A 22,740-nucleotide genomic window follows, 5' to 3' on the forward strand; every position below is an offset into this window, starting at 1 on the left:
CGTTGGCATCTGAAAGCTTGGAAAAGGTACAGAAAGCGTAGAAGAACATGAGCGTTGAAGTAGCAAAGACCGCTTCAGCGTTGTGCGGGCCAATCGCATCGATATCTGCTCTAAACCCGCTGAGAGCGACGGTGTGATGATGCGCTGCGATCTGGAGATTTGCGCGTCTGTCGTCAGGATTGAGATACGCAACGTGTAAAGCGGAGAGACTGATGAGACAATGCATCATATATGCATGTTTGTATGCTATTTCTGGGAAGACCACCTGCCACAGCTGGGTGACCGCCGGCACGCCGGGTAGTATGGAAAGACTGGTAGCCATTGTCCAGTGATGCAATAGGGACATATCCTTCAGAGAGAATGAAGGGATGATCTGGGTCTCCGAACATGGTGTGCTCGCTGCGAAAGGGTCGTTCTGAGGGGACGCTAGCTGGAATGCGTTCGGAGTTGCCGGTGTTTGAGCACGAGAAGACGCGTGTTCAGTCGAACTTTTGGCTCGCACGGGAATGTATTCTGGGTATACACAGGCAACCTCATGCCTCACGCAATGCGAACATCGCGGTTTTGCTTCGTCGCACTATCGCGCGCGTGTCAGAATGGAGGTTGTAGTACGACGTGCTTCGTACCTTGATCCGGCGGCGTTTGCACGTGGCACAGCCGGTCCGCGATTTCGAGTGGGCTTTTCTTTTCAGAGCCATTGGAATTGGCCAATTGCATCAAGGGATTGATATTATAGGCGAGGAAGAAGTAGTAGAGAGGCTCTGCGAACGGCAGCAACGCGAACGAGAAACGAAGAACGAAATACGATGAAGCTAGAAAAGGTTGGTACTAACCCGGTTGGTGAACCTCGGCCCACTCGGCGAGCGAAACCTTCCATCCCGGCGACTTCCCCTAAACACCACAACAGCAGATTGAAAATGCACGCATTGATGTCTACCAAAAATTCAATGCGAGTTCTAGATACACAAGGTCGTCATAGTCGCAGAATATCTAAACGCCGTAATCATGCCACGCCAAACCCAAACGCGTTCCGAACGCCCACAACACCTTCTAAAGTACAATGTAACAGCAGAAATTCCATCACGCCCTCTCATACAGTCCAATGATCTCGCTATCCATCTTCTTCACTGCCCGATGATTCGTGCCAAACACATCATCTGCGCGTACAAAATGGAACAAGATCTGCACCAAGAACATAGGCAGCGTATCGAAAACATACATGTACACCTCATGTGAAGCCAGATACCCACTATGACCTTGTCCAAACTCGATGACGCGGAAGATGCAACGAGCGATAATGACAACCGCCGCGATGGCAAGCAGTTTGTACTGTCGTAACATTAGTACATCGTTCGTCAACGAAGGAAAAGCAACTTACCAAAGCGGGCCACGCATACTTCCCATACTTCGGCACCGTATACCTCTCAGGCGCACTCCTCATCCTAAAATAAAATATCGCACTAACCACGACAAAGAACCCGAAGAACGCCAGCTGCACAAACAGTCCCAGCAGCATTATCTTCTGTCCCATATCCGCCATGTCCGCCTGCGCCATCATGCCGCCGCCACCAGCCTGCATGAGAAACGCAACGACGTCGCCGCAGACGAATATCTTGGTTACCAGCGTGGGTCGGATGATGGATGCGTGTTCGGCGTTTACGAAGAGCACGAGGCGCCCGTAGATCATGTAGATTGTGGCGGCGTAGAGCGAGGGCGGGAGGATGATGAAGAGGGATTGCATGATGTAGGGCATCAACTCCGAGGGGGATTGCGCAGAGAGGTAGCGGGCTGCGTAGCCAATTGTCATCACTGGGTGGAAGTCGTTAGCTCAATGTGTTGTGAGAGGGAAGGGTGAGGGAGAGATGTACTTATTGATCCGATCACGAAGGCTGCATAGAACCAGGCACGGCCTCGGATCATCTGAAAAAGGTGGTAGAATGTGCTTAGGCCGAAGAGGACGGCAAAGAGGATGGCGCCGATCTTGCTGGGCTCGTAGGGGAAGAGAGCGTACGCCTCTGTGTCTGTTGACTTGTCGCCTGCCATTATGATGCTTCGGGGAGAAAGTATGGCTGAAGATGCCTAAGAAGGTTGACGCAGGGAGAGAAGGAGCGCGCCGTTACGCAGCACACGAGCAGTTGTCGTAAACGAATGTAGAAGAACTGGAAGTATGTGTTGAAAAGCGAGAGGATGAAGACGAACGCAATGAATGTGTGGCTTGTAGTATCCATCAACATAGACATCATTCCTCCTTATACAACTGCGTCCATCGCAAGCTGCACCCAAAAGCGCAAGAAACCCATGTAGTGATCCACCCCGAGACGAATACGCGGATAGCCCTACGAGACGGAGGCTGTGCACTCAGGAACGAAATGCGGGTATCCACTTCGCGTACCCTGAAACCCCTGCATCGCCCGCCCGTTACACTAGATCCGGCGCTACGACGATACGATATACGATGCACGTCTAAAAAATTGTATGCTTGGGTTGAGATTTCTATTCGACACCTCTAAGCCCTCTATGTGACGTTGCCATATCTGCGCCATGTGCCGGAGATACCGGTCAAAGACTGGCGCGACTGTGCTATCATGCTCCTCCACTACCCTGTTACCGCCCTTTACTATCCCCTCTTTCGTCTCAATACCGTCGAAAAGCCTTGAACAATTCCTGCATCTAGATCGATGTTGACTGCTGAGGTCGCCAGTGCGCATTGTCTATTTCCGCTTGCGTGAGCCCGGCAAAGGCAGCCGCATATTTGCTCGCAAGCCACTGCTCCACATGCGACATGGCCGAGTCGACCACGGTCGATGGCTGGCTTGCGGTATCATCTTCGGGAAGTGATTCTGTGTGGTCCTCATGGCCGTTTTCGTCCTTGGGCTCCTCTTCATCCACCGGCGGCTGCGATTGCGCATGAGCGTGAGGACTCGCAGGTGGCGGCGAACCGTCTTCATGACTGTGGTGATATCCGGGTGCCTCTTCATCCACCAGCAATTGCGGTTGCAAAGGAGCGTGAGAACTCAAAGGTGGCGGCGAGCTGGCCTTACGACGGTGGCGAGGTTCGCGAGCCTCCTCATCCATCGGTATCCTTGTTTGCGCAAATGAGTGAGAGCCGACAGTTTGTGCGATCTCTGTGGTGGAGCTTTCGTTCTTTGCGCTGGGTGCAGGAGTTGATTTTGCACCAGCAGCATCTTCGCATGGCGCGAGGTCCATGGGTTTCTCCTTCTCTGTCGGATGTTCCGATTGCGCAATGTCTCGAGGGTCTGCAGTCAGTAACGTCTCCTTGATCGGACCGCTGTTCTCTGTGCCGGATGTGGAAGTTGATCCCGCACCCGCAGCATCTTCAGGAGGCGTAAAGTCCCCGGATGCCCTCCTATCTGGGGGAAGTTCTTGTTGCGCAATGCTCTGAGAATCTACAGGCTGTACAGTCTCCTTGGTAGAACCGCTCTTCTCTGTGCCTGATGTGGAGGTCGTTCCTGCGCCCGCAACGACCTTGGACGGCTCCAAATCCCTGGGACTCTCTTGAACAACTGGTAGTTCTGATTGCATAGTGGTGTGATGGCTCGCAGGCCGTACGGTCTCCTTGATGGACTCGCTGTCCTCTGTGCCTGATGTGGGAGACGATGCCGCGCCGGCAACAACCTTGGACGGCTTTAAGTTCTTGAATTGCTCTTGCCTTACGGGTGGTTCTGATTGCGCAAGAATGTGAGGGCTCGCAGATTGTGCACTCTCCTGGATGGGTTCACAATCTTCCGTGGCAGTTGCGGTACGCGGTTGCGTGTCGATAGCATTCGTAGACGGAGCGGCTTCTTGAGGGGATTTGCGCCCTGTGTCATTCTCCGTAGACTTGAAAAGCGCTGACCAGGATGTAGGCTGCCCACGAGCGGTACTGTTGAGTTCTTTGATTGGTTCGGAGCTGCTCTCACCAGGAATTAGAGCAGACAATCTTGTTGGTTGAGATTTTGTATGGTCCACCCATGGTTCTGCATAGTCCACCCATGGCTTTGCCGATTGCACTTCAGCTCTTTTCGCAGCCGGCTCTACATTCGTAACAGCAGATGCATAGCCTTTCTCTCTGTATGCATCTTGGATACTCTTGCGATCGTCGGTGCGCTGTTTCTGCTTCTGTTTTGGTCGCAGTTTCGCGCGCCCTTGCACCTTTGACCAGCTACCCGGGTCATTCAGAAGACTCTCCTCCATGGCCTTCTTCATGTCATCTTCACTATCAGCATGGAAAGCTAGCTTTCGGGCTGACTTCCCAGCGGGTTTCGACGGCTTGGCCATCAAAACTTCGTACCTGTTGCTTGGAAGCTCTTGAACCGTCTCTTGATTGGTAGGCGCTTCATCGTTAGGAATCGAATCGGCCGCAGACAAGTGACCATCAAGTTCACCGCCGGCGTTGATAACACTGGTGCCATCACGGTCGTGACTGTTGTCGATGGCACTGTCGCTATCCTTATCAGCGTTCCCAGTGACACTGTCACCACCATCACCGGTCTTCGCGGTGACGGATGGCAATGACTCCTTCACCGTGGTTGAGGACGCCTGCTTAGTAGCGTCGGATTTTCCTGTCTTGCCATGTTTCTTCTCCCACCTCGCCTGCTTCTTCCTCTGCTTCTTTAACTGCTCTGTTGACAGCTTCTGCTCCCTTTCCTCCTCCGACTCTTCCAGCGTTGAAAGGGGTGTAGGTACACAAGGTGAAGGCGTAGTCGATAGCTTTCGAGATAAGCGCTGCTTTTTGGTCTGGGGCTCTTCCTGGCCTATAGCTTGCTCTAGGGATGTGTGTTGTTCTTGAGTGACAGGCTCCTTCAGAGATGTCGTTTCGTCCTTCAGTGGAGGTCGTTCATGAGACACAGGATGGTCTTGAGGTGCAGAGTCCTCCTTCGAAACAGGTGACTCCTTCTCGTTAGACTGCTCTAGCAAAGTCGGCTGCTCCTCCGATTTGGCACCTTTGCGCTTCCTCGACTTCTTCTTTTTCGGCTTCTTTTGCTCATGTCCTTCAACGGGGTCATATCCGACGAAGTCCATCTCTTTTAGTATAACACCCTGTCGAGCTTCTGTGAAGAACTCTACCCAGGTAAAGATGGTTTCCACTGAGCGTGGTCGAGTAGCGTACTCTGGAAATTTGATTACATCGTGGCTGTGGAAGTTCTGGACGAGGCTGTGCCATATGGATTCGCCACCAGGATGCCTCTCTTCGAGGTAATCGAACAATTTCTTTCGAGCTTTCGCGCCATCTAGGCGTAAATCGTAGATGACGTCAATGTTCTCAAGACGGAAAGAATCGATCCAGAGGTATGCATTTTCGCCTGTAACCAGAGGTCTAGTATAGATCTCAAGCACCCTCATCGCGTTCCAAAGGGATTTGTCAACTTGGACGAAATCTGGAGCCTTTATCATTCTCTGAAACGCTGCTATTCCGTCTCGCCTGACCCTTTGGCGAATCTTTGCGGGTGCCTGAATGTATCTGTCGAACGAGGGTTTGTGCACCTTCAGAACCCCACTTACAGCGCACCACAATACTTCGAATGGCTGGAGGTCGGGCCGTTTGCGAGCCAGAAAGAGGATGCAGCAACGCATGTCATAATCTAGCATAGCACTGAGGTGTTGCCTAGAGTCTTGATACTCGTGGCTCAGCTTCGTGGCCACGCGGAGCTCAAGGTCTGCCAGCAGGCCGCGTGCCGCAAACAATGGTATGACACATCTGGTCATATGATCGGGGGGCAGCATGTAGTTGTAAAGGATGGTGTTAGGATCAGGTTTGGCCTAAGGATAAATGTACAAAGTCAGTAAATGTTTCACATACGGTGTGTACATGAGGTATTACTACCTTCCATTGGACTTGGTTGTTGTTGATCTCGAAAGAAGCGTCCCAATAGCCCGTACATTGAGGATTGAAGAGTGACATGGGCATTTGACATTTCCGGATCTTTCGGTCCAGCCTTGGAAGACTAGCCAGACGGTACTTGACCATTGGGTACTATACGTTGTCCAAGTCCCTCGCATCTGCCTCTTCAATAGCCTCTGCTCTCAACTCGTAAGAGTTTAGATCTAGAAAGTCTCCAGAGCCCGGAGCGGCCTGAACGAATGCTGGTTGTAGCTGCTGAGCGGCCGATACGGGAAATGGTGCAGTGGTATCCGAATCATCCTTCGGTTCCAGCGACGGATGGGGCGGATCAGGCTCGACAGCCGATGCTTGAGGCTGCTCAGCGGTCGGTCTGGGGAATGGTGGCGTGTCCGAATCATCCCTCGGGTCTAGCGACGGTTGGGGCGGATCAGGCTCGATAGCCGATGTTTGAGGCTGCTCAGAGTCCGTTTTGGGATGCGACTCGATGACTCCGGCAGGTGCGCGCTGCGCCAACCTGAAGAGCGCATTGCGGTATTTCTCCTGGATCTTCAGATGGGTGAAGAAGTTGGCAGGCAACGGCCAGTAGTTGTCGGCAATATGATGGCATATAGCTCTCTCCAACGCACCCCGGCGGTCCAGTGGGACTGTTTGTAGGCAGTCCACGATAAGCTGGCCTATCGGTAGCAGCTTCTGCTTAAGAACCTGAGCGTGCGTCTCGTTGTTGAGGGTCTGATTGTAGTCCTGTAGACTCTCGGGTGTCAGCGCCTTCAGTTCCTTCAGGTCGTCGAGAACGGGTGACAGTATTTCGATTATCAAGCTTTTGTCGTCATATTGGATTTCCGACGCCATCTGCGCTGTAGAGTGATCGTTCGGGCCCTCGATATGGCAGGACGCTTCTGTAAGCGGTAGGAACTGATTGCGGTATAACTTGCTAAGCCTGAACGACTGGAGGACGGACAGCCTAGGGCCTGAGCTGTGTATGACTGCCGGTAACGATGGGCTAGGAATAATCGGTAGTTCTGCGACAACGGGGATCGCCGGACGTGGCGTTGCTGAAGACGTGGCGGCGGAAGCATCATTGCCATCCATGGTTAGCGGAAAGTCGCCTCCAGTTTCTTCGCTACGGTAAGAGCGCTCCGACCCGAGCAGTGGCGTAGTATCGTCCATGGCCGCTTCCTCATCAGAAATTACCACGCGCCTACCAAAGCCCCACCTTATTCCGTGCATATCAGCGTCAGACATTAGTTCACAGCTTCGAGTGAATAGACTGAGGAGAATGGAGAGAAAGGTCGATAGTGTGCAGGTCACGTATTTAAGTGACATTGGCTTGCTAGTTATGCGATATCGTCGGGCCACGTGGTGAGTTAAGAAGGCGCAAGTCGGAAGGAGCGGTCTGGGTGAGGGAGTCGCAGTTGTGATCGCAACAGCGTTTGTTTGCTCGGTGGCCGGACTAGCAAATAAAACTGGTGAGGTCAGAGCAAGCAAGCAGCGCGTGGAACGAGTTTGGGAATTCATGAAAAGTACGACAAAGAGAGAGGTAAAGGTGGGACACGAAGGACTTATATGTACAGTTCGGCTCCGGGGTCATATAAGAACAATGGAATGTATGTATACAAATAGTACAATGAGCGTGCTCAACTCAGCGGGTATGTCTCATAAAATCGTTGACTTACGCGCTCATGTCTTCGTGCTGTGATGTGTCGCTGGCCTTATTATAGCTTGGCTGGGAACAAGACTATCCTCCATGGTTTGGTGGTAGACCATTGACCTGGAGTCGTTCACAGGCGGATTGTCCAGGCCAGCTCCTGGGTCTTACAAGGCGTCAACGAGCGACCGCAGCGTGTCCGTTTGGCGGAATCAACGAGACAGTCGTATGCCCGCTGCTATTTCGGGCATCATCGTCCTTCTCTCCAGCCGATGGGTATGAGCGCCGCCGCGACCTGCCCCACACCCCTCTCTGTCGCAAGTAGGTTGAATTGCGCCGCCGCATTCCTTGTGTCCTGGAATTCTAATCGTATTCCCTGGTCGTTGAGGTACTTGCGGACCGCGGGCGCGAGAGGAACGGTACTAGGGCCGGTGCCAATGATGAGTAGATCTGTCGCTCGCTGTCAGTCCACGTTCGTCACCCGATCGTTGCAAGAGATCAACAAACGTACCAGGCTTCGGATATAACAACTCCAACACTCCCCAAGCCTGCTCCTGCACTTCCCACTGCCCCTTCGCGTTCAGCAATTTGCCTGTCATTGCATCGTCGCCCGTGCCTCCTTCAGCGACGGTGCCTTCTTTCCTGCCTTCGCGAAGCCATGGCTTCCATCGATATGCCTCTCCACCTATCAAGAGAATGCCGCATCCGCTAATGCGCATCTGGTTGTTGAGCGCGAAACCATCGCCTGTGCACGCGTCGATGGATGTGGCGGGAGCGACCGTGTTTCGGAGGACATCGAGAGCGCTGAAATCGGTCTGCGTATCTTCGTCACTCTTTGGGCCGCGGTCGCGCGATTTGGGAGGTTTGGATTGGAGGAGGGCGGGGCGTGTCGTGTGGAGGCAGCGTGCTTGTCGTGCGGACGCGATCGCCGAGGGTCTGCATTTGGGTAGATCACGACACGAGGTCTGGATCGTGCATCTTGAGAACGCACGGGTGCACTGCAGAAGACTTCGTTCCATGATTGTGATATGCAATTGATTGTTGTGGCAGGTGTCTATGTACAAGCCAAAAGTTATGCTAGAGCTGATGATCGATGCTGTCATCGAATCCAAAGAGAGCTCGGACCAGCCGGCAAGCGGGACATCTTCATCCATTGTGCCTCATCCTGCACTCCTTTTGCCATTGCAACTTCCAAGCCAAATGCTCAAGTCATGGACCGCTTCAGTAAACAATGAAACCAGCGTTGCAACGGAATCAGCTCCCACGCGATAAGCTCATAAGCTTTTGTTCCATGGATGCTTTCCACCCCCAGACCACCCTATGCGACCGTTCTTGATTGCGAAGCAGGCAGTGATGCTCGGGGCTCTCATGCTTCCATCAGCGAGCATGCCGGATGTCGTAGTCTTCTTCTTCGTCGTCGGAGTCGAATGCTGACGGAAGATCCTCACAGTTCAGTCCCTCGAACGCGAACTTTTCGGCCAACGTCGGTCTCTTCTCTTCCTTGATGGACACCAGCTCGAACGACCTTGTAAGCTCGGAACTTGTGTTCACTCGCTTCAGTGTCTGCCTGGTAAAACGGACGGGCGAGGTCGTTGGCTGCGTAGAGACCAAGTCAGCGCTTGTCACACACGCAGTTCGTACAGCGATTTCCTTACCTTGGGTCGGGCACCCTGATCGCCTTGCTCGCTCACCGTCGCGATGCTTGTTGATGAGCTCCGCTTGCGCTTGCGAAGGTCTGGAATGGGCTGCGCGTTGTATCTGGGGTCTGGCTTCGGTTGGTTCACACCCAGATAACACCATTCGGAGGTCGGGGGGTTGAAGGTGGATGTCATCCCGCGATCCATGTACAGGTCTGAGGCCTTGAGCTCTCCGGTCGGTGTGACCTGCTCGGGCGCTGCAGTGAAGCCACCCCACTGCGAGAAGGCGATGGTGCGGCAGCCGGGAGGCATGATCGAGAGAGCCATCTCCGGGCCAAGAAGCTCTCGCAAGAACGCACTGCTGGCGGATGATGCCTTGCGCGCGAGATGGGTGGGTTGTGGGATGCCGCGCTCGTCCGTAGACGGTGCTGTGTCTGTCGCAAAAGGGATATACTCTTGCGCAAACATCTCGAGATGCCTTGCTAATGCTGGCAGTTTTGTGGCGGTTGTCAGACTGGAAGATCCGGCTCGCAGCTGATCGTAATCTTTTGGACTGGAGGTTGGTGTTTGGAGTAATTGGGAAGTGAGGTCGGTGGTAAATTTGCAGCAGAGCTTGAAAAAAGATTTGTCGCCATAAGGAGTAGGACTACCTCGTGAAGGAGAAACAATGCGGGTGGCTGGTATGGAGGGCCCATTGTCTGTTCTATTGTCACCCACGGTATGTGGTCGCCTTCACCTGCCAAACCAACCAATAAGAGCAGGTCGAGATCAAAGCCATACCGCCCCGTTCACTTTTCAGTGACAAGATTGTCAGTTGCGGTGGGATATTTAGAGAGTCGTGGGGTGTTTATAAGAAAGAAGAATGCGTTGTGAGACAGCGGTGTGACTGTTTGTCGTATGGGTGGAAGCAAACTGCCACGCCTGACGATGCAGTCACTGGCGCCTGTTGTTTGCATGCGTCGCCGCTACGCACCACGACGCCGGCACGGTATTTACTATAGGACCAGTTGAGGTGAAAGCAGGCAGCACTGTCAGTCACTGCCCCCACGCTGTGGTTCTCGCATGCTGGTGTCTATGCAGCGTCAGTACCATGCACCCAGGGGTACAAACCTCCTCGTGAATAACTTTAGGTAGTCAAGACATCTCTGTGGAGCCTACGCGGACAAGGGCCTTTTGCCTACTCCAAATAAGACTGGCAGACGGGAAGGACGCAGCAAGATGGGAGAGGGGCTAAGGATTCGGCTTGAGTGTCTAGAGTTTATAGAGCACCTCGCGGATGGAGTTTGCATCTTAAGAAAGAAGACTGGTGTCTTTCGGGAGGTCTGCGCCCATGAGAGGGTGTAGACATAGTGCGTCATCGGTCACGGGAAATCGCGTCACGCTCGTGCGCTCTTTCCGCGACTGACATTTCGCTGCCTGATTTCGTTTTTCACTCACCTGGGCAACACCGCTCGGTCCCCACTGTGAAGACTGCCCTCCCCTCTCTACGGCGCTTCAGATCGCACAGCGACAATGTCTTCCAATGTGTACGTACCTTCAATACTATCCTACACTTTAGCTGACCGATGTACAGACGTGAAGGCCGCGTCGTCAAGACAAAGGAAACCAAGAAGTTCAGAAGCAGTAAGCAGGGCGATAAGACCAAGACCAAGTCCAGAGTCATTCGCTGCCGTTTCCTCGAGCTGCCTGCTGGTACGTCCCTCCTTTGCCTTTATGCCGCTCTAGTCGGCTGATGGTTCGCAGAGATACGTAATCGCATATACCACTTCGCAGAAGAGAAGGTGTACAATGAATGGCTGGCACCGCCGCTTCTAGTATGTGAGAAGCTAGCCGGACGTGTCGCCAACCCTGGCAGCTCAAGCCGACTGGGTACTCTGCGCTATCGTGCGCTCACCCAAGTCTGCAAGCAAATCCGAACCGAATATCGACCCATATGGCTTCGTCAATCCTGCTTCCACATGGAACTGTCGGCTGTAGACCGCTTCGTTCACACATACTACCCCAAGGCCACAAGTTACCAGAACGCTCCGAGGCTTCTGCTGATCTCGTGGGACCACGGCCAGATCGAAGGAGAATTTGGAGAAGACTATGATGGTGAAGGTCATTCTGACTGCTACGAGGATTCCATGCAGGACGTGAGGTCAGACATTACACTCTTGATCCGCCTACGCGCACATTGCCCAAGCTTTACTGCCAAGTTCGTCTCCCGTCGGATACTTGAGCACGACGTGCGCAATCTGCATTGCGAAGAGTGCGGGCACAATCTTAATTGTCCATGCGATACCTCCTGCGATCACGAAGACACTTGGGATGAAGCAACCTGGCAAATGGAGGATAGTTACCAGTACTTACGGAGTTTGAACGCATTCCTCGCCAACAGCAACGAGAATTGGCTTAAGCTGCTCCGCGGTAAAGATTGGATGAACACTCTCGTGGAATTTTCTTTCAACATCACTACCCAGAGGCCCACGTTCTACATTCGTTTCGATAAAGGCCGAGCTCCAAAGGGGTTCCAGTTAAAGAACATGTACAGCTATGCTCTCAAATTCCTCACTCGCTCAGGCATGTTGGAACTCGAGGACTATCAATTGATGGAATATGTCATCGGTGAAGAGACTGGGGGTTTCACCCGCAACTCTAGAGAGTTTGGGGTCCTCGAGCCTACCTACAATCAGATCCATCTTAACGATTCCACTATTATTCTATGGAAGAAAGAGGAAGAGGCAAAAACATCCGCATCTTGAGTCTTTGGGCGTTGCCTATGATACGGGAAACTATGAAGGAGATCAACCGTAGTTCATGGTGCCAGAGGGCTCGGGTTATTTCGATCAGACATCGACGAAGGAGACGTTCGCGCGAACACTTATCAGCCTGGAGTAATGCAGTTCATGCTGTCTAGCTGACGAATAGATCTACCTTGAGTCTTCGTGCAGTGAGTTTGTCATGCGCCTCTACTCATGTACGGTGCTTAGCGTGAAGGGTTGGTAAAACGCTGCAATACGAGCTCCTTCGTATTCTCCAGCGGCAAGTGACGCCCCACTCGGCCGCTTGAGTCGGCCGAGCTTTGGCGCGTCGTGCAGTACACCACCGTCGGAGCCTTGCGACCTGTCTACATACAATGCATGTCGCATAACCACTAAAGCATACAGTATTAGCATTTGCTATGAAATCGGTGGAGATGTTGAAACGATGCTGCTGAGCTCAATGAAGCGCTCCGCCACGAGAAGACGCGACGATCACCATGTTCACTAACCTACGAACAGCGTCCGCGTCGATGTTTATCCGTCTACTACCTCAATGAGCATACCTTGACAACTCGGAGGACACCAGTTTATCAGACCCCGCATTTCCAGCACGCCTGATGAGCCGTTGATGCCCTCAACAACAGACGCTGCGCGTGTTACGGCGTGGCGTAGGGTGGACAAGTCGTTGGCCCTGCGCCTCGGGCCGTCCGGTAGACGATTTCTAGACAGGCAAAGGCTACTGCGTACTGTGATCTGGCTAAGTCGCGCGCAATATCTCTCGGTCACCAGTTCGCACGAGGCGCAGCGTCGGCATGCTGTCGTGCTCCCATGCATCACAATACAGGAGCCTATCGCGTGGCTGGCACAGCCGAGCTGAACACAAACCCGCTGACTATAGACAGTGCGACGTCCAATCAGACCCCATTGGCTGCAACTGCATCACCAAAGGACTCTGTATCCCTGCGGAGTCAGCAACTAGGCAGCATTAAATGGCAAGTCTCGGTCGAGGGCTGCCATGGGAGGCCGACGTCCCAAGGCTGACATGCCCTGCGCTGTGTTGCTACCCGTGTATATGTAGCCCAGCTCTTTTCCAGGGATGAGCAGCTGAATCCAAGTCCTGCGCTCTTTCCTCCTCGTTGGAAACCAAACATCCGGTCTTGTCACCACCCTACTAATTTTGCTCACCATCACGCAGACCACGACGATGGCCTCCGATACATCAGAATCTCTCCCTATCCCTCAGCCTCCCCCACACTTGTTCGTAGGCAATTTCGCTGAGATCGATCCGAACGACGCTCCAGGCTCCTTCCAACGACTTGCGGATATCTATGGCGAAATCTACCAGCTCCAGTTCCCAGGGCGCGACGGTAAGGTCATCGTTGTGTCCTCATACGATACGATCAACGACTGCTGCGACGCCGAACGGTTCGAAAAGCCCATCAATGCTACTCTGGATGAGGTGCGAGCTTTGACCGGAGATGGCCTGTTCACAGCCTATCCCGGCGAAAAGGTACACTTGACATGCCTGCTGTGATCGCAGATGTGCTAATATCTGCAATAGGCTTGGGGCGTCGCACACCGGCTGTTGATGCCTGTGTTTGGGCCAATGGGTATCCGCAAAATGTTCGACGGCATGATGGACATCTCGACGCAGATGCTGCTCCGGTGGGACCGGTTCGGTCCAGATCATGAGATAGAATGCGCCGATGACTTCACAAGGTGAATATCATCCATATCTTGCCAAACGGTGTCTTGACTAACTACTTCAAGGTTGACCTTTGATATGATCGGGCTGTGCGCGTTTGGCTACAGGTTCAATAACTTCTACAGCAATAGTGCGCATCCTTTCATCAACCAGATGGTGGAGGTTTTGGTGGAGTCTGGCAGACGAGCCACACGCACGTCTATCGAGAACAAACTCCGAGTCTTCGCCGAAGCCCATCGCCAGGATAACGTGAAGAAGATGCATGATCTATGCGACCAGATTATCGCTGATCGAATCGCTCATCCTCAACCAGATGCTAAGGACCTTCTCAACCCCATGCTTGAGGCAGTAGACAAGGAGACTGGAGAGAAGATGACGAAAGAGTCTGTGCGGTACAACATGGTAACCTTCCTGGTTGCTGGCCATGAGACTACAAGCGGCACTCTGGGCTTCTTGTTCTACCACCTACTCAGAAACCCGGATAAATACCTGAAAGCTCAACAAGAAGTTGATCAAGTCCTCGGAGACGGTCCCTTGGAGCTGAAACACATCCCAAAGCTTGAATATATCAAGTTCGCAATCTACGAAGCGTTACGTTTCCTCGGCCCCATTGCGATCAACGGAAAGCATGCGCTGAAGCCCACGAAAGTCGCGGTAAGTCCATCTCATGACTACTACAGTTAGCATCTAACAATTGTAAGGGGAAATACGAAGTGCAGCCGAAGGATATGATCTTGATGAACCTAAAGGGACTGCATCATGACCCTAAAGTGTATGGCGATGACGCGGACGTGTTCCGACCCGAGCGTTTCCTGAACGGTGGTTGGGAGAAGCTTCCACCGAACGCATGGAAGGCGTTTGGCGACGGAATGCGCGCCTGCATCGGCAGAACATTCGCTGAGCAGGAGATGATTATGGTTGTCGCACTCATCCTACAGAAGTTTCAAGTTGAGCTCGCAGACCCCGGTTACCAGCTCCGTACGTGCTTTAATATCCTTGAGTACGACAGCGCTAACTCTATCTACCAGATGTGTCGGTCACAATTACGCAAAAGCCAAAGGATCTCAAGATCAAGGTTCGCAGACGTCCTGGGCGCACGATGGCTAGCCTAGGTGGGGCTGGAGGCGGTGCCGCCGTCACAAAGGAAGTCAGTGAGAACGGCCCTGCCAAGGCCGAAGAAACGAATCTGCCTACCAGAGATGTGAAGCCGATCACTGTGCTCTACGGATCGAACGCCGGCACGTGCAAATCATATGCCGAAGACCTGGAGACAAACGCCTCGCGATTCGGATTCAAGGCGAACGTCGCCAGTCTCGACTCAGCTACTGAACACATCCCCAAAGATCAGCCAATCGTCATCATCGAGCCCTCGTACGAAGGAAAACCAGCAGACAACGCGAAGAAGTTCGTCGCTTGGCTTGAGAACAATGCGACGTCCAAGCTGCTTGAAGGAGTTCAGTATGCCGTCTTTGGGGTCGGGAATAGCGACTGGACCCATACGTACCATCGTATTCCCAAACTCACCGACGAATTACTGGAGAAGATGGGGGCTAAACGCTTCACGGAAACTGGCCTGGTCAACGTGAAGGGAGATATCATGGGCCCATGGGAGAAGTGGTCTGAGCAGATGTGGAGTGATCTGCGTAAATCCAGCGGCACCACTACTGAGGTACTTGGGGGGCAGTTGCAGGCTGATATCACGCCACCCAAGTTCGCTACATACCTCGGAGGTAAAGACATCGGCTACGGTGTAGTGAAAGTCAACAAAAGCCTAGGTGGCGGCGAGGTTGGCCTTACCAAGAAGCACATGGAGATCGAACTACCACCGGGAACATCGTATCGCTCCGGCGACTACATCGTCATCCTGCCGATGAACAGCATCTGCAACGTGAGGCGGGTCATGAAGCGCTTCGACCTGTCGCCTGATGACAATATCGCCATCACAGGCACCAGCAAAACCTTCATAGCAACCGAGATTCCGACCTCAATATTCGATTTGCTCATGACACGTGTGGAGCTCAGCACACCCATCTCGCAAAAGCAGTTACAGACTCTTGCCGAAGCCTCACCAGAAAACAAAAGGGCCAAGCTATTGGAGTTAGCAAGCGATGAAATATACAAGAGCGAGGTCATACCCAAGCGATACAGCATTCTGGATATTCTCGAAGACCATCCGGATTGCAAGCTACCCTTCGCAGTCTATCTTGACTCGCTGAAGCCGTTGTCTCCCCGCCAATACAGCGTCTCGTCCTCGCCCCTCGCGAATGTGGACTTCATCCAAACACCCGAAGGAACTACCGCCCAGCGCTTGGTTGCCTCTTTAACGTACGACGTTCACGACGAGGCCGCATGGAGTGGAGATACTCGCCGTTTTCATGGTGTTGCGTCAACATACCTAGCGCGTCAAGAGCCAGGCGAGAAGATCCGTTGCTTCCCGCGTCCTACGAACATCAACTTCCATTTGCCTACTGACCCGACTGTACCCATCATTATGGTGTGCGCCGGTACAGGTCTCGCTCCAATGCGCGGCTTCATCCAGGAGCGTGCAACCATCAAGAACGCCCGCAACGCCAAGGTTGGACCGGCGATCCTCTACTTCGGCTGCCGTCACTATGAAAAGGACTTCATCTACTCCGAGGAATTGAAGCAGTGGGAGGCTGACGGCGTAGTCAGTGTACGCGGCTGCTTCTCCAAAGTCGCTCCCGCGGGTCAGAAAGCGCAACGCGTGCCGGACCGCATGTGGGACGAACGGAAGGAGCTAGCTGAGCTATTCGGGGAAGGTGGCGCGAAGGTCTTCATCTGTGGTAGTGCGAGCAAGTTGGCCAAGAGCACGGCGGAGATGTGCATGAAGATCTATAGGGATACTTTCCCGGGCAAGACGGAAGATGATGCTCTAGAATGGCTGGAGAAGGTCAAGGAGACCAGGTACGTGAGTGATGTGTTTGAGTAGGGATGCTCTAGCAGTACACTAGGCTGTTTTCGGCGTAAGGATCGCGCATTTCGGTAATGTATCTACGACATCTTCTTTTTGCGCACCTAGATATATCGTAAATGATTACTTTCGCACTGCAATCAATTCGTTCTAGAACACAGTGCGAAACATGCCATCAACCCCATTACAAAAGCGATGAAACAAAATGGCTGACCTTGGTACCTTGGCAGCGGAACAATATGCACAGATGATCGCGGCGGAGAAATAAACAGCCAAGAAAGATTGGCGGAGTGAATCAACCCGAGTAGATGCCGTCGTGTGATGCGCCTAACGGCTGTTTTGCGGGGGAAGACGCACCCCGGACGATCACTTAAACTGTAACCAACAGGTACAAGGGCAGAGATGCACCGAATTGGTTGTTGCGTACAACACACGACATCATGTGTGCAGCTGAGCGGAAGGTTTACGCAAAGTAAACAGGCACTTGATGCTACTTTCATGTACAATGTTCCGGACTCGTACAGTGGTGGAGATTTCCCTCGCCCATCCCAGGGTGTAAGTAATCTGTCGAGCTTGGTACTATCTGAGTGTAGCTGAAACTTCGAAACGGGAGTGGCGCGCGCGCCAATAGCCTTGGGATGGCATGGTAGTGTTTGGAATGCCTGGTATGATAGGTGGTATATTCGAAAACTGGTGTTGCAATTGATCGGCAGGACTGCGGCAAGGGCTAAGGATGAGGAACGCGTGTGCCTGACACGGCTAGGTGGTTTACTCATAGTCTCTCGCTATTTTGCATCTTACTCCGAATTGGCATGTGCGTTTCGACGGATGTCATATCGAGGGCTTGGTGTCATTTGGGAGGGAGGAGTGCGGGAGTGGAGCAGCGCCATGGCCTTTGGGTTGTATAAGGAGTGCGCATCTCGTCGGTCTAATAGCGGCGTCAACTACATCGCATCTTCTCCTCACTCTTCGCTTCACCTGAGCGATCAAGATGGTTCATTTCTCTGGTCTCACGGCGGTGCTGGCGCTTGCCTCCCTTGCGTCCGCTCAATGCGGTTCCGGCACTCCCGACGCGAAAGTCACTGGCTCCGGTAGCTCGTTCACCGCGACCAAGGGCTCGACAAACCTATACACCGGTTCCGACTACCGTTTAGCTATTCAGCGCGCCCTCGATGGCATCAGCAGCGGACAGCGCGTGTCAGTTATCGCGTCCGGTAACATCGGCGCAAGCACCATCACCATCACAAGCGGAAAGACTTTCGAAGGCTGCGGAACCATTACTGCTGCCCCCAAGAGCGGAGGAGGAAACATTGAAGTGACAAACCAATCCGGCGTCAAGATCCCCTACCTCACCATGGCCGGCTCGACGTACTTCGGCATGCGCTTCTCTGGCACTACAGACCTCACCCTAGGCACCATCAACTTCAACCTCAAGGAGGGTATGGGCATCCGTTTCGACCGCGACCGAGCGGCCAACACAAACGTCAAGATGGGCACCATCACCTGCAACGGCGGCACGTCGCACTGCGTCGAGACATGGTAAGGATATGACTGCATAAACTGCATGCAAGACATAGACTGACTTTGTATCTTCAGGAACATCGACAAGCTCGACATCGGCTCAGTCGTCGGCAAGAACGTCGGAGAATGCGGTCTCCTCCTTCAGAAGGTCACCAACGCAAAGGTCGGCACCGTGGACTGCGACAACTGCGGCGCTGGCACAGGCTACGCAGCTCTCCGTTTCGCCAACGAAGCCGGAAAGGTCAACGGCGGATACGGCACCAACATCTACGTCAACCGCGTCAAGGCCCGTGGTGGCGGCCGCGGTATCTTCTGTGTCTCTGCGTCTGGAGGTGCGGAGATCGGTACTATCGATGTCGCCAACACGGGTAACAACGCGATTTTGCTCGAGAACTGCTACAATGTCAACATCAAAGCTGGTACTGTTAGTGGTGGTGGTGAGGTTCGTCTCGCGGCCAGGACCGAGTTTGCGAACAGCAGGGATATTGCCATTACGCTGAAGGTCGATGGAACCAGTGTGACGGAGAACCCGTGCACTGTCAATAAGACCAAATGGAGCCTCACCGGAAACGGGGCGAGGAAGATCTGCACATAGGTCCTTCCCTGTTTCCCCATTAGGAGCATCTCGCGGTGCTGACCTGCCGGATTTGGGTCATGTGTAGTAGCAACTTCATTGTATATATTAACAATCTCGAATACATATAAATCCTCATCCTTGAGAAATTCCGAGCAGGCAACATGGTGTGGGATTCGCGCAATCATGCTCACGATACTGAGATGAAGTTGATGCGAAAGCCGGGTCGATGGCTGAAATGGAACCAAATTTCGCATAACACAAACACGCACTTAGGCAGCGCAACGCGTCAAGTGCAGTGTAAGTCGTGCATCAGCTACGATTAGAAGGTGATACGCGCCAAGAAAAGGCGAACAAATTCGTTGGGGCGAAGGCTTACGTGTGATCGAGATTACTGCTACCATATTAACCAACCGGTGTCAACTTTGAGTACCACAAGGCTGAGCGGAATGGTGTATCTCGCTTACTGCCCAAGCTCTGTTTCCAATGGGCTTCATCGCGCGGATTGTAATTGCGACTAATAGATGTTGCGTTGGCCCCAAGCGCCTCGTGAGCGGTTGTAAGCCGAGTGCGCGAAAGGGGTGTGTTGCTGAATACTAAAAGCAGCCCAAGTCGCGTCTCCTCGATTGTCCAGCTCTTCAGTTAGTCCATCATTTCGTGATGTCGCGCAGAACCTTCTCTCTCATATTTCTGTTGCAACTCGTCTGCTTGCAGCCTGTAATGGCGGCCTGCTACTGGCGCAACGGCACACAGAACACAGACATTGCGTACTCTACACAAATTAACAACACCTCCGATCCTCTGAGTAATATTTGCTGTGCTCGTTGGGATAACTTACTGAGGAACGGGCTGTGTCAGAATAGGGGAGACGGGGCCATCTGGCGAGAGTCGTGTACGAAAAGTAATTGGGGGGAAGGAGGATGCCAGGAGCTCTGTTCGGACGAGGTACAATTCACGCCGAATTATTTGAAGGCCATCAAAACTGACGACGATTAGGATTCTTTACAAAGAAGCAAAGACACGAAGGTGACACCTTGCACCGGTGACGTTGATTCGTTAACCTGGTGTTGCGGTAATACTACTCAATGCTGCACGGATGGGAGCACAATACCGCGATACACCATAGCAGCGCGATTCGGCGACCCCATACCCACCGTGACGTCTTCATTAGTCTCTTCTTCGACCGCATCTTCGATCGTGTCGTCCACGGTATCGTCTTCTCCGTCGAGTACGCCAATTGCCACTGGTGACAGTGAGCTCTCTACAGGCGCGAAAGCTGGTATCGGTGTAGGGGCTTCGATTGGAGCCATCGCCTTGATCGGATTAGGCATATTCATCGCTAAGGCGCTGCGCTGGCGCAAGAAGGCGCGGGATGCCCCTACGCCCTATGATGCACCTGAAGAACAGCCATCAAAAGAGATTTATCGGTACGAGAAGGGTGGCAGCGAGGCTGCACAACTGGCCAGTGCGGAGAGTCAACTTCACGAGATGCCGGGATCTGGAGGGGCTTCCGAGCTCGATCAGGTTCGAGACAGTAGGCTAGTCAGCCATGGGGCCTCGGTGGTTTGATGCATGGCGGATGTGTGTCAATTGATGATAATGTGGATGGCGGAGTGTGTGGGCAGTGACTACGAAGGCTGAAGGCTTCGGGGGCCGGTCACGCTAAAACGCTAGCTCAAGCGCTCAAAGAAGGGGCGGGTCAATCACGTTGTAATTTGCACCATCTACACCACCTTCGTCTTCTCCCATTCTGGCAGTGGCTGTGCTCTGTATCGCATTGTATGGCGTATCGTAGAGCCTTTGGGCACCTCGCTTCTCCATCGCCCATCATCGAGCCGCCCGAGTCTAGCGATGACGTCATTCGCTGTCGCTACCGGGTTCCACCACAACGGCCATCATGCGAGGAGATCCGCTCTTCTTGAAGTGCTGCAAATTCATTGGGGTGCTGGGCTCCATCTTCTGATCTCGTCCACAAGACCGCAACTTCACGGTGGACGCTCATGGCTGCGTGTTACCTAGCGGGCCCGGGCCGGTAGCCGTGATGGAGGTAGTAGACCTATCACGAAATAAGATTCTGAACAGACGTATTCGCAATGCGCGGTGGCATACTGTTTTCAGCTTCAGATTGGCCAATCGAGCACTTCAGCAGCTTCTACTGCATAGCTCTCTGTGCATGATGACATGCATGCTGCTAGTAGTGGACGCCACTTCGTAGGCCCGCCACAAAAGACGGCCGAATGAACAGGCATGCTTTCACGTTGTACAACGTACTTTCATCGGTCATGTATGCAGCCCGACATTTGGGTTACTGATCTTGCAAGGCTGCTGGTACTGATAAGAACATAGGCCCCATCTTCAGAAAGTAACTCCCTGGATTACGAAACACCTGATTACCGATGACGGAAATGACAAATGCGACAGGAATAAGACCGATTGACATGAGCTGCGATATTATCAGCGCTGAGAAGAATGTTGTGCAACAAGCAATCGAGGAGCAGGGGACCAATGGCACGCAGGATTCTGGAGGAGGGGCACTAAATGTATGACCACAGCTCAAACATGGGCTTTCACTAATGGCTTGCAGCGATACATCAACGCCTCCTCTTCTGTAAACTTTTCCTTCCTCATGCAATGTTCCTGGGAAGCATCCGCGCTCACTTTTCAGTTCGCACTGAGCAATGGCGGTCCAGCCTCCATCGTGTACGGTAGCATATTCGCATGGGCAGGAACCATGCTAGTAGCCTTATCGCTCGCCGAGATGTCTTCCATGGATCCCACAGTTGGGGCTCAATACCGGTGGTCTGCCGCCTTCGCGCCAATCTGGAATCGCTTCTTCGGTTTGATGCAAGGCTGGATCACAGTCTTCGCTTGGATCTGGTGTTGCACGTCGAATGCAGCGCTAATATCGAATATCGTCACCGCTATGGCCTCCTTCAATAACCCAGAGTACGTGGTTCAGCGGTGGCACACGACACTCATCATGTGCGCTTCGACAATAGTTCCGTTCATTGGAAACCTTTGGCTTCCTAAAATCATCAACGTCCTCGAGACAGCGGGAGCAATATGCCATGTCGCCTTCTTCTTTGCTGGTATTGTTACCTTGGCTGTAATGGCAGAAAAGAGTTCCACGGAATATGTGTTTCAGACCTTGACCCACGACATCAGTGGTTGGAGAAACCCCACGGTGGCCTGGGGTATAGGATTGATCACTGCGGTATACCCGCTGGCTGGTAAGTTTTGAGAGATCTCTGGCTTACCGCAGCTATACTGATAAGTTCAGGTTTCGATAGCGTAATCCACATGTCCGACGAAGTCAAGCAAGCACATACCCGGGTTCCGCGCTCCATCATCTTCTCTGTCGGAATGAACGGTCTCATGCAACTTCTCTACATGATCACCGTTCTCTTCACAATTGGAGACGTGGATCGGGCTTCCGCTTCGCCTCTACCAATTATCGAAGTCTACTATCAGGCCACGGGATCTAAAGCAGCCACAAATTTGTTTATGTTCATGCTGGTCTACATAATCTTTGTATCGTTCTTTAACATATTCGCCTCGGTCTCTCGTCTCATTTGGGCGTTCTCCAAGGACGAGGGGTTACCGTTCTCGCGTACCTTTGCCAGGGTCCACCCTGAGCTGAGGGTACCGGTTAACGCATTGTGTCTCAGCGGCCTCTGCGTTTGTATCCTGGCTCTTATCAACATTGCTTCGAGTACCGCGTTCAACGCTCTTATCTCCCTTCCCGCAATGGGCTTGTACCTATCGTACTTTTTACCTATCTTGTTCCTTTTCTGGCGTCGGACGATGAGCGCGAGGCCTCTACCGATTCCATGGGGTCCATTCAAGCTGGGCGCAGCTGGCGCATACATCAACGCCGGAGCTTTGTGCTACATCGTCTTCACCTTTGTTTGGATGCCACTACCCACTATCCTCCCTGTGAATAGGTTCAACCTGAACTATGCGGGACCAATTCTAGGTGCGATCATATTAGGCGCTGCTGTGGATTGGTCATGGAAGGGGAGAAAGAGGTTCCAAGTGCCAGTTGCGAATCGAGGACTTCAGTGAATGGGCTGAGAGCCCTCTTGCAGAGAAGAACCCACTCTTCTTACACGCAATCGATGCAATAGCCTAAGGCACGGT

At 52.9% G+C, this 22,740-nt stretch overlaps 9 protein-coding genes across 9 annotated transcripts; 4 read left to right on the plus strand and 5 right to left on the minus strand.

Moving 5' to 3' along the window:
• Positions 1-1,080: 1,080 nt before the first annotated feature.
• Positions 1,081-2,043, minus strand: J4E93_004976 (uncharacterized protein; the record flags this gene model as incomplete). Its single annotated transcript, XM_049342900.1, has 3 exons — positions 1,081-1,329; positions 1,379-1,809; positions 1,869-2,043. The coding sequence occupies 3 exons, from the start codon at positions 2,041-2,043 to the stop codon at positions 1,081-1,083; spliced, it is 855 nt and encodes a 284-aa protein (XP_049199900.1).
• Positions 2,044-2,670: 627 nt separating this feature from the next.
• J4E93_004977 (uncharacterized protein) lies at positions 2,671-5,968 on the minus strand (the record flags this gene model as incomplete). The annotated part of the gene is made up of 2 exons (XM_049342901.1): positions 2,671-5,760; positions 5,825-5,968. 2 exons carry the CDS (start codon positions 5,966-5,968, stop codon positions 2,671-2,673), a joined length of 3,234 nt encoding a protein of 1,077 aa, XP_049199901.1.
• Positions 5,969-5,974: 6 nt separating this feature from the next.
• On the minus strand, positions 5,975-6,931 carry J4E93_004978 (uncharacterized protein; the record flags this gene model as incomplete). The annotated part of the gene is made up of 1 exon (XM_049342902.1): positions 5,975-6,931. One exon carries the CDS (start codon positions 6,929-6,931, stop codon positions 5,975-5,977), a length of 957 nt encoding a protein of 318 aa, XP_049199902.1.
• Positions 6,932-7,737: 806 nt separating this feature from the next.
• On the minus strand, positions 7,738-8,506 carry J4E93_004979 (uncharacterized protein; the record flags this gene model as incomplete). Its single annotated transcript, XM_049342903.1, has 2 exons — positions 7,738-7,937; positions 7,999-8,506. 2 exons carry the CDS (start codon positions 8,504-8,506, stop codon positions 7,738-7,740), a joined length of 708 nt encoding a protein of 235 aa, XP_049199903.1.
• A 358-nt stretch (positions 8,507-8,864) lies between these two features.
• J4E93_004980 (uncharacterized protein) lies at positions 8,865-9,592 on the minus strand (the record flags this gene model as incomplete). Its single annotated transcript, XM_049342904.1, has 2 exons — positions 8,865-9,083; positions 9,143-9,592. The coding sequence occupies 2 exons, from the start codon at positions 9,590-9,592 to the stop codon at positions 8,865-8,867; spliced, it is 669 nt and encodes a 222-aa protein (XP_049199904.1).
• A 1,044-nt stretch (positions 9,593-10,636) lies between these two features.
• J4E93_004981 (uncharacterized protein) lies at positions 10,637-11,868 on the plus strand (the record flags this gene model as incomplete). Its single annotated transcript, XM_049342905.1, has 3 exons — positions 10,637-10,650; positions 10,698-10,816; positions 10,868-11,868. The coding sequence occupies 3 exons, from the start codon at positions 10,637-10,639 to the stop codon at positions 11,866-11,868; spliced, it is 1,134 nt and encodes a 377-aa protein (XP_049199905.1).
• Positions 11,869-13,072: 1,204 nt separating this feature from the next.
• J4E93_004982 (uncharacterized protein) lies at positions 13,073-16,523 on the plus strand (the record flags this gene model as incomplete). Its single annotated transcript, XM_049342906.1, has 5 exons — positions 13,073-13,378; positions 13,430-13,587; positions 13,639-14,227; positions 14,275-14,551; positions 14,602-16,523. 5 exons carry the CDS (start codon positions 13,073-13,075, stop codon positions 16,521-16,523), a joined length of 3,252 nt encoding a protein of 1,083 aa, XP_049199906.1.
• Positions 16,524-17,496: 973 nt separating this feature from the next.
• On the plus strand, positions 17,497-18,621 carry J4E93_004983 (uncharacterized protein; the record flags this gene model as incomplete). The annotated part of the gene is made up of 2 exons (XM_049342907.1): positions 17,497-18,044; positions 18,102-18,621. 2 exons carry the CDS (start codon positions 17,497-17,499, stop codon positions 18,619-18,621), a joined length of 1,068 nt encoding a protein of 355 aa, XP_049199907.1.
• A 2,417-nt stretch (positions 18,622-21,038) lies between these two features.
• Positions 21,039-22,665, plus strand: J4E93_004984 (uncharacterized protein; the record flags this gene model as incomplete). The annotated part of the gene is made up of 3 exons (XM_049342908.1): positions 21,039-21,140; positions 21,266-21,830; positions 21,881-22,665. The coding sequence occupies 3 exons, from the start codon at positions 21,039-21,041 to the stop codon at positions 22,663-22,665; spliced, it is 1,452 nt and encodes a 483-aa protein (XP_049199908.1).
• Positions 22,666-22,740: the final 75 nt, after the last annotated feature.

Source organism: Alternaria ventricosa (genome assembly GCF_023758065.1).
Source record: "Alternaria ventricosa strain BMP 2768 chromosome Unknown scaffold_7, whole genome shotgun sequence".
Classification (NCBI taxonomy): Eukaryota; Fungi; Ascomycota; class Dothideomycetes; order Pleosporales; family Pleosporaceae; genus Alternaria; species Alternaria ventricosa.